General features: G+C 39.2%; 1 protein-coding gene and 1 long non-coding RNA gene across 2 annotated transcripts; one reads left to right on the top strand and one right to left on the bottom strand.

Moving 5' to 3' along the window:
* Positions 1–784: 784 nt before the first annotated feature.
* Positions 785–1,772, bottom strand: LOC113465926. The gene is made up of 2 exons (XR_003390502.1): positions 1,598–1,772; positions 785–1,312 (listed from the first exon to the last, which is right to left on the bottom strand). It is a non-coding gene; the product is annotated as an uncharacterized LOC113465926 (long non-coding RNA).
* An 852-nt stretch (positions 1,773–2,624) lies between these two features.
* On the top strand, positions 2,625–10,973 carry LOC103505561 (60S acidic ribosomal protein P0; the record flags this gene model as incomplete). Its single annotated transcript, XM_008469901.3, is given in 8 exon segments — positions 2,625–2,671; positions 3,087–3,181; positions 6,093–6,268; positions 7,403–7,637; positions 8,134–8,170; positions 9,665–9,808; positions 10,325–10,482; positions 10,914–10,973. Coding segments are annotated over 7 exon segments (864 nt in total), but the record flags the coding sequence as incomplete, so codon positions are not given.

Below are 10,973 nucleotides of genomic sequence, written 5' to 3'. Positions count from 1 at the left end.
TAAAGTTCAGTTTGTTCTTACTAAATTGAAACAATAGGTGTTTTCCTGCAGGTAATTAATCCCAAGCATCAAAACGTTGCCTGTTGCAGCATGGAGACAGCACTACAGCACCGACTACTTGAACAGCTAAAATAAAGAATCTGTTGACAAATTGGTCCGATAGCCTATTTTCTTGCTTCAGAAGAGTCTATTAATTAACATTTTATGAGAAGAAAGAAGTAAACTTACCAGAAAAATGGAAATTTAAATAAAATTACTTACCAAAGCCAAAGACGTGGGTTTTCTGTTTTACGCTTTCAGAAAAGTTGGGTTATGTTGATATTTGTGAAGCTAACCAAACTTTTACGTGTTTTTCCCTGCGCATGTGCACTAGCAACCAATCAAAATCGAGTATTCAAGTACATAAAAAACTGGTTCTCAAAATGTGAATTTTTCTTCGACCCTTTTTGGGGCCCGTTTCACAAAAAACAAATTGTCCCAAATCGGTCCGGGCCAAGCACAAAAAACCTAATAGGTAATAAAAGTCCTTGTTACCTTCTTGGTTTTCGAAAAGATTTATTAACCTTGTAATGCAAGTACATGGCTTTGACTTGGTGGGGATTATCATATTATTACTATCCTTGGACTTTTTAATGTTGCTAGATTCTGGTCTAGCACATCTTGGGATGCAGCACCTGTTGTTGATGTATCCGCAAGCTTCAAATCCTGTCAGATGCTAATCCTGATAATTTTACCCTCAACCTAGAATTTCTAAACCCAATGAGAGAGAGAAAAGAGGCTTACGTAATAAAAACATTTTTGTAAAATTTTAGTTTATTTTAAAAATCAACAGAAAAACAAATAGACATTTGAAACAAAAATACCTACTAATTAAGATTGATCTAGCTTTTCATGAGGCCTACTTTGGCTAGGCATCACAGTCATTTGGCAAGCTATCAGATAGCTCACACGATCGCGTAGGTATCTAGATAGGTCGGAGTAATATACCTAAAGAGAAAAGAGAAAGTTTAGAAAGACTGTGATCCCCAGTTTTAATATCAATAGGAAAATCAGTATTAAAAAGTTTTTAGTAAGATAAGTACCAAAATGTTTGGTGTACCTAAACTTCTTCTCTCAGATACATAAAACGTGATAAACTAAATAATAATTAGTTTAAAAGGAAGGATCGAAAAAAAGTACTTTCCCGTACTTATAGTATACTTCGTATTAAGCGTGCCCACGCATATTGGGATTAGTCGCGCGAATTTTAGTAGCGCGATTCCCCCTGAAAATCCAAATCTATGACAATGATACTTCTCACACTCTAGGAGACCTAGTTTAATATCAATAGGAAAATCAGTATTAAAAAGTTTTTAGTAAGATAAGTACCAAAATGTTTGGTGTACCTAAACTTCTTCTCTCAGAGAGATAAAACGTGATAAACTAAATAATAATTAGTTTAAAAGGAAGGATCGAAAAAAGTACTTTCCCGTACTTACAGTATACTTCGTATTACGCGTGCCCATGCACATTGCAATTAGTCGCGCGACTTTTAGTAGCGCGATTCCGTCTGAAAATCCAAATCTATGACAATGATACTTCTCACACTCTAGGAGACCTAAGTTGCACGACTCCAGTGTGAGGTCTGTATCATTTTCATAGGTTTGGATTTTCAGGTGGCATCACACGACTCCGTGCTACTTTTAAGTTGTGGCAAGCCCTGGGCTCTCGAATCAGCCAAGTCTCTAGCACTGTTTGATCAAAATCAAATGGACAAGGATTGTACTCCTGTAACAGATGGGGAAGGAAGTGCCTGATGGGAATTTGGCTACAATAACATACCTCGTATGGCGTCTATGATAGCTTCAACATATTGCCTATCTCCCTCGTTCTCCTCACTGTTTGCAACTCTCATCAATTTAGTAAACACTTGGACCAACTATCTGATAGCTTGCCAAATGACTGTGATGCCTAGCCAAAGTAGGCCTCATGAAAAGCTAGATCAATCTTAATTAGTAGGTATTTTTTTTGTTTCAAATGTCTATTTGTTTTTCTGTTGATCTTTAAAATAAACTAAATAAAATTTTACAAAAATATTTTTATTACGTAAGCCTCTTTTTTCTCTCTCCTTGGGTTCAGAAATTCCAGAGGGTAAAATTATCAGGATTAGTATCTGACAGGATTTGAAGCTTGCGGATACAACAACAACAGGTGCCGCATCCCAAGATGTGCTAGACCAGAATCTAGCAACATTAAAAAGTCCAAGGATAGTAATAATGTGATAATCCCCACCAAGTCAAAGCCAAGTACTTGCATTATAAGGTTAAAAAATCTTTTCGAAAACCAAGAAGAACTACCTATTAGGTTTTTTGTGCTTGGCCCGGACCGATTTGGGACAATTTGTTTTTCGTGAAACGGGCCCCAAAAAGGGTTGAAGAAAATGTCACATTTTGAGAACCAATTTTTTATGTACTTGAATACTCGATTTTGATTGGTTGCTAGTGCACATGCGCAGGGAAAAACACGTATAAGCTTAGTTAACTTCACAAATATCAACATAACCTAGATCACCGCCTACCATCTGATGAGTCGGTTCAAAATAGACACATATGACGTCATAGCACACACACTAACCTCGGCGCAGACGGTGGTGCTGAAAGCGTAAAACAGAAAACCCACGTCTTTGGCTTTGGTAAGTAATTTTATTTAAATTTCCATTTTTCTGGTAAGTTTACTTCTTTTTTCTTATAAAATGTTAATTAATAGGCTCTTCTGAAGCAAGAAAATAGGCTGTCGGACCAATTTGTCAACAGATTCTTTATTTTAGCTGTTCAAGTAGTCGGTGCAGTAGTGCTGTCTCCATGCTGCAACAGGCAACGTTTTGATGCCTGGAATTAATTACCTGCAGGAAAACACCTATTACTCCCATTAAAAAATGCAATATGTAGTAATTTTAAAAACATCAGCACCTCCTATGGAGGTGCCCTCCAACTCGGGGTTGTTTCCACTTGATGCTGCCAAGGGCACGAGAGCACTTTTCAACACTGTTCTATACTGATCCCTACCACTGCCCTTTCGTTTAATTTGATTTTTTTCTTTTCTTTCAGTTCTTAAACGTCTGAGACATCTCTATCACACTTGAAGCAAGATGGGTAGAGAGAACAAAGCTGCCTGGAAAGCTAACTACTTCCTGAAACTTGTTGTAAGTATTATTCAGATGTTGGTTTGTTTAAGGCCTGAATGGGGGTAGAAATCGGTGTTTTGCATATCACCTTGTTTAAAGATAGATAGCAGCAAGAGAGAGAAATATTACGTCCCCTTCATTTGTATAGGGACCAGGAACATGAATTATTATTGTGAATTCCTGGGCCAAAATTGAAGGAGTCATGTCATGAAATTTATCTAGGTGAAATAATCAGGGAACGATGTTTGTGACAAGCATTTAAATATGCTTAACACAATTAAAATTCCCTTTAAAAATTCCCAATAAACTATTGTTGTTAAAACCACAAGCTAGAGCACAAAAATTTGAATCGAATACATTTGAGCCCCGATTTTCAAAGTTCAGTTTTGATAATTTGAGGAATAGGTGACACCAATGTGACCTATTTCTCAATCTTCATTCTAACACTCATTCATAGATTATAAAAGTTTTTATTTCAAAATCTTTGGGGTATCAGACTCCAAGAATGTCCTGTAATGGGTACTAATGATGTTTTTGTACAGCTATTTTTCAAACTTCACTTGTAGTGCTTAAATCTTGATTCTATTTTCTCAGTATGGGGCCCTAAAATGTTCAATAACTTATATCCTTCATTTATATAGGGACCAGGAACTTGTATTTCACTTGTGAATTCCTGGGCCAAAATGAAAGGAACAGTAAAATGAACCAGCCGTTCTGATAACGAACCTTATCCCTTCAGAATAAAATCCGCCCCAGGCGGGAATCGAACCCGCGGCCTAGCGCTTACAAGGCAAACGCAAACGTGCTGCATTTTAAGCTAACGAGGCAGGCAGTTTTACCCGAATGCAGAGAACCTAGGTATCTAATTATACTAATCAATCTTATTCTCCTTTTCTGTGTTTCCCTCAGGACCCCTCGAAGTTCTTGGCAGCTGCTGCTCCAGCTGCGGCTGCTCCCGCTGCTTCTAACGCGCCCGCCGCTAAGAAAGAAGAGAAGAAGGAAGAGAGCGAAGAAGAAGATGACGACATGGGCTTCGGTCTGTTTGACTAGAAAATTTGCCCGCGGTCCCCCGTGCCACATTTTGAGAACCCCTGTGCCCAACCTCGAGATGAGATGTTTTGTGAAACCCATTTTACTTTTGTACGATCTTTTGTATGGATACCTGACGTCTGTGGTATATGACTTAATAAATTGACTTTATATAAAGAAATTTCATGTGTTCTTCTTTCACTCTAGGTTGACTGTGAGGAGAAATGAAAAAGATCAGAGTTTCTGGAAAAAACAACATTTAGTTCAATGTATTTGTCCAATTAGATAATCATTTTATTTAAAACATAACAAAACAACAGAAATTCTGGGTATCACTTGAACTTTCTAGATACCCTTCATTTGTATAGGGACCAGGAACATGTATTATGATTGTGAATTCCTGGGCCAAAATGAAAGGAACAGTAAAATGAATAAGAACGGGTGAGGAGTAGGTGACAACAATAAGACCTATTCCTCAATCTTCATTCTAACATTTCAAAATCTATGTAATTTGGAATTTCCCAGTAGGTACTATGTATTCTTTTGCTCACGGTTACAGTGTTGAGGCAAAGTCTGTTTTGTGGTTGGATCTTAAACTCATTGAAATTCTGGGTATCACTTGAACTTTCTAGATACCCTTCATTTGTATAGGGACCAGGAACATGTATTATGATTGTGAATTCCTGGGCCAAAATGAAAGGAACAGTAAAATGAATAAGAACGGGTGAGGAGTAGGTGACAACAATAAGACCTATTCCTCAATCTTCATTCTAACATTTCAAAATCTATGTAATTTGGAATTTCCCAGTAGGTACTATGTATTCTTTTGCTCACGGTTACAGTGTTGAGGCAAAGTCTGTTTTGTGGTTGGATCTTAAACTCATTGAAATTCTGGGTATCACTTGAACTTTCTAGATACCCTTCATTTGTATAGGGACCAGGAACATGTATTATGATTGTGAATTCCTGGGCCAAAATGAAAGGAACAGTAAAATGAATAAGAACGGGTGAGGAGTAGGTGACAACAATAAGACCTATTCCTCAATCTTCATTCTAACATTTCAAAATCTATGTAATTTGGAATTTCCCAGTAGGTACTATGTATTCTTTTGCTCACGGTTACAGTGTTGAGGCAAAGTCTGTTTTGTGGTTGGATCTTAAACTCATTGAAATTCTGGGTATCACTTGAACTTTCTAGATACCCTTCATTTGTATAGGGACCAGGAACATGTATTATGATTGTGAATTCCTGGGCCAAAATGAAAGGAACAGTAAAATGAATAAGAACGGGTGAGGAGTAGGTGACAACAATAAGACCTATTCCTCAATCTTCATTCTAACATTTCAAAATCTATGTAATTTGGAATTTCCCAGTAGGTACTATGTATTCTTTTGCTCACGGTTACAGTGTTGAGGCAAAGTCTGTTTTGTGGTTGGATCTTAAACTCATTGAAATTCTGGGTATCACTTGAACTTTCTAGATACCCTTCATTTGTATAGGGACCAGGAACATGTATTATGATTGTGAATTCCTGGGCCAAAATGAAAGGAACAGTAAAATGAATAAGAACGGGTGAGGAGTAGGTGACAACAATAAGACCTACTCCTCAATCTTCATTCTAACATTTCAAGATCTATGTTGGGCAGTTTTGTCAAGGTCTTTTTTTCTAAAGTCCTAGCACCTAGCAGTAAATGCATGACATAGAGAAGTTAAGTACTTATTGAAATAATATTCAAATTAGAAAAGTTATGTTGTACCTATTTAATTTTTTTTTTTTTTTCTCCCATGTACTAATTTGAAATGACTAATATTTGATGTTAGTGCTAGAGAAATCATATTAAAACTTACTTTGATGTATTTATTTATTTGTTTCTCTCTTTCTTCCTCTCATTCCTCCAGCAACTTGTTGACGAGTACCCCAAATGTTTTGTCGTGGGCGCAGACAATGTCGGTTCCAGACAATTCCAAAACATCCGTCAGTCTCTGGAAGGTCTCGGTGTGGTTCTCATGGGCAAGAACACCATGATGAGGAAAGCCATCCGAGGACATCTTGAGCACAATCCCGGTCTTGAGAGGTAGGTATTTAAACATGTTTTTATTTTGTAGCAATGAAACAACTGCTACATTAGACTTGTGTCGTAGCATGCCCGTTCCACAGCAAGACTCTCATCAGATGGGTGAGAAGAGACACAATACTTCCCATTTAGGTGCCGGGTCAACACAACAGCAGATGTTTTCAGTATAAAAACAATGCTGCTTTCTTTCAAGATAGAATTCTTTCCTTTAGCCTAGCAGAGGTCTAATAATTAGGCTGTGGGCTTGTCACCAATCGGATATGGTGAAATAAGTGGGGTGCGCAAGTTCAGCCCTGCCAAAGCTAGACAACTTCCTTGTTTCAATAAACATTGCTATTTACTTAGTTGAAAATTAATTCTCACTCTTATTAAACTCACATGAAGGGATAAACAATAAACACTTCAATGTGGAAAACACTTCATCAGAAGACCTAAAGGTGTACCTGATTCACTGTCATTCTCACGAGTGCTTGATGTTAAATTCTAAACGTTCTCCTTTTCAGACTCCTCCCTCACATCAAGGGCAACGTTGGTTTCGTGTTCACCCGCGGTTCTCATGGGCAAGAACACCATGATGAGGAAAGCCATCCGAGGACATCTTGAGCACAATCCCGGTCTTGAGAGGTAGGTATTTAAAGATGAGTGTTTTTATTTTGTAGCAATGAAACAACTGCTACATTAGACTTGTGTCGTAGCATGCCTGTTCCACAGCAAGACTCTCATCAGATGGGTAAGAAGAGACACAATACTTCCCATTTAGGTGCTGGGTCAACATGAGAACAGCAGATGTTTCCAGTATAAAAACAATGCTGCTTTCTTTCAAGATAGAATTCTTTCCTTTAGCCTAGCAGAGGTCTAAAAATTGGGCTGTGGGCTTGTCACCAATCTGATATGGTGAAATAAGTGGGGTGCACAAGTTCAGCCCTGCCAAAGCTAGACAACTTCCTTGTTTCAATAAACATTGCTATTTACTTACTTGAAAATTAATTCTCACTCTTATTAAACTCACATGAAGGGATAAATAATAAACACTTCAATGTGGAAAACACTTCATCAGAAGACCTAAAGGTGTACCTGATTCACTGTCATTCTCACGAGTGCTTGATGTTAAATTCTAAACATTCTCCTTTTCAGACTCCTCCCTCACATCAAGGGCAACGTTGGTTTCGTGTTCACCCGTGGAGACCTGAACGAGGTTCGTGAGAAGCTTTTGGAGAACAAAGTCCAAGCCCCTGCCCGTAACGGAGCCATTGCCCCATGCCCCGTCACCATCCCAGCCCAGAACACCGGTCTGGGACCCGAGAAGACCTCTTTCTTCCAGGCTCTCTCCATTCCCACCAAGATCTCCAAGGGAACAATTGAAATCATCGTAAGTATGCTTGACATCATAGAAGCAACCTCCGCGCCCGAGTGGGTATCACACTAGACTTGGACTCCAGAGGTCCCGGATTCAATTCCCGATGGGGTCAAAGTTTTTTCGGCCCTGTGCGTGGAGTTATGGGTGCACTCAGCCTTGTGAGGACAATTGAGTAGCTGCTTTAATGGAGTAGCGACCAGTGGCGACATTACCAGTGTATCGAATTTGCGTTCTAGTGCTGTATAAGTACTGATAGGAGAAAGCCTGCTGTTCCAAGAACGAACCTCATCAGTTTAGAATAAAGTTCGCCCCGGGCGGGAATCGAATCTGTCTTATAAGTACTGTATAAGCACAGGAGAAAGCCTGCTGTCCGAAGTTAGTTTAGGTATCATTTTTATTGTTATTTTTTTTTTTTTCAAGTTTTTTTTTTTATGGTGACAGGTCATTTTCATCTTGGGATGTTAGATGAAAAAAAAACTAACACTTTGTTCTTCTTATTCTCCCTCAGAACGACGTGCATATTCTGAAGGAAGGAGACTCGTCACGTTCATTTATGAAGAAATGATTTCATATTGAGAAGACATTTACATGGATTTGGAATTGTAGACAAGATGCCAGAGGTTTTGCAGTACAATCCTTGTCCATTTGATTTTGATCAAACAGTGCTAGAGACTTGGCTGATTCGAGAGCCCAAGGCTTGCCGCACCCTATAAGTAGCACGGAGTCGTGTGATGCCACCTGAAAATCCAAACCTATGAAAATGATACAGACCTCACACTGGAGTCGTGCAACCTAGGTCTCCTAGAGTGTGAGAAGTATCATTGTCATAGATTTGGATTTTCAGGGGGAATCGCGCTACTAAAATTCGCGCGACTAATCCCAATATGCGTGGGCACGCTTAATACGAAGTATACTATAAGTACGGGAAAGTACTTTTTTTCGATCCTTCCTTTTAAACTAATTATTATTTAGTTTATCACGTTTTATGTATCTGAGAGAAGAAGTTTAGGTACACCAAACATTTTGGTACTTATCTTACTAAAAACTTTTTAATACTGATTTTCCTATTGATATTAAAACTGGGGATCACAGTCTTTCTAAACTTTCTCTTTTCTCTTTAGGTATATTACTCCGACCTATCTAGATACCTACGCGATCGTGTGAGCTATCTGATAGCTTGCCAAATGACTGTGATGCCTAGCCAAAGTAGGCCTCATGAAAAGCTAGATCAATCTTAATTAGTAGGTATTTTTTTTGTTTCAAATGTCTATTTGTTTTTCTGTTGATAGTTTGACGTCACGACATACGCTCCCGTAGGCGATGACGTCATAATTCATGACTCCCGCTTCGTTTGTTTGTGCGCAAGCGTTTCTGCGCATTTTTAGGTTAAGTCTGACGTCACAACTCTTTGAACTTTTTCAATAGAACGGCAGTTAAAAATTGAATTTTCGACCTTTTAAAGTTACTTTCTCGGAGTTTTGACCTCAGATTTGAATTTTTCCCAACTTTTTACATAGGAATCGACCATTTATTTATAATTTTTACCCATTTGCAACTGCTCCATTACACAATGTCAACACTTTCTTTCAGAAAGTGAGAGAGTAGGATCTTCTAGCAATTTCAGTTGCTGGTTGGGTAGTTTTTTTCCCCTCGGCGCTGTACTTTAAATATGGCTTGCACTTAAGCTCTTTTTTTAATGAGTAGCAACCAGTGGCAGCATCACCAGATTATAAATTTGACCCGATTACATTACTTTAGGATAAGGAAAGTAAAAAGGGAAATTACAGACAGTGATATCTAAAAAAAAAAAAAAATAGTTTAAAAAAAAGAGGTTTGCGTTTAATTGTTGGTATACCTACTATTTCGCCAAAAAAACACACGCAACCAGATAGCCTGGATTGGTTAGGAAATTAAAGATCTTCGTATCACAAACAGAGAGGAGTTGGAATACAAGTCGTTGAGTAAGGTGTGTCCACACATGGTCGATCGATGTGTATCTACGTCGATCGATCGACGGCCGTTCGACTATGTTTGAACAGGTGAGGCCACCCTGCTCAACATGTTGAACATCTCTCCCTTCTCATACGGTCTGATCATCAAGATGGTCTATGACTCCGGTACCATCTTCGCTCCTCAAATCCTCGACATCCGCCCTGAAGATCTGCGTGTCAAATTCTTGGAAGGTGAGTGTGAGAATAGGATCTTCTAGCAATTTCAGTTGCTGGTTGGGTAGTTTTTTTCCTCTCGGCGCTTTACTTTAAATGTGGCTTGCACTTAAGCTCTTTTTTTAACGAGTAGCGACCAGTGGCAGCATCACCAGATTAAAAAGGGAAATTACAGACAGTGATAAAAAAAAAAAAATGTAATAATGGAATAGGCTCTCAGCTTCACCACAAATAGTAAATAGTTTTAAAAAAGAGGTTTGCGTTTAATTGTTGGTATACTATTTCGTCATAAAAAAACGCACGCAACCAGATAGCCTGGATTGGTTAGGAATTTAGTGGTCTTCATATTACAAACAGAGAGGAGTTGGAATACAAGTTGTAGAGTAAGGTGTGTCCACACATGGTCGATCGATGTGTATCTACGTCGATCGATCGACGGGCGTTCGACTATGTTTGAACACACCTTTAGACTTGACCCTCTCACAGAGGCTGATATTCAATGATCTAACGAGTCCCCGTTTTGTTTCATTTCAGGTGTGGCTACTTTGGCCTCCGTGTGCCTGAGCATTGGTTACCCCACGGTGGCCTCTGTACCCCACTCTATTGTCAACGGGTTCAAGAACGTCCTGGCCGTGGCTGCTGCTACCGAGGTCGACTTTGAACAGGCCAAGACTGTCAAGGAGTTCCTTAAGGTAAGTCTCCTTCACACTTCTTTTTCCCTGCACTGTGCTTGAGTATATTGTTTCGTTGAAAACTGGGGCCGTGATAGAGCCACCGACTAACTTACATTTAAAACTTTTTATTTCTAGAGGTTTGACACAGGGATCTTTTTTTTTTTAATAGGTGTGACAGAGGGAACTGTAACTGCCAGGGTCTTATCGTCCCGAAATCGAGAGAAGAAAGACAGGATAGGAGAAAGCCAGCCGTTCTGATAACGAACCTTATCCCTTCAGAATAAAATCCGCCCCAGGCGGGAATCGAACCCGCGGCCTAGCGCTTACAAGGCAAACGCAAACGTGCTGCATTTTAAGCTAACGAGGCAGGCAGTTTTACCCGAATGCAGAGAACCTAGGTATCTAATTATACTAATCAATCTTATTCTCCTTTTCTGTGTTTCCCTCAGGACCCCTCGAAGTTCTTGGCAGCTGCTGCTCCAGCTGCGGCTGCTCCCGCTGCTTCTAAC

This window comes from Diaphorina citri, unplaced genomic scaffold, assembly GCF_000475195.1.
Source record: "Diaphorina citri unplaced genomic scaffold, Diaci psyllid genome assembly version 1.1 scaffold182, whole genome shotgun sequence".
Lineage (NCBI taxonomy): Eukaryota > Metazoa > Arthropoda > Insecta > Hemiptera > Psyllidae > Diaphorina > Diaphorina citri.
The sequence above is the reverse complement of the archived record's forward strand: the minus strand, read 5'-3'. Positions and strand labels throughout refer to the sequence as shown.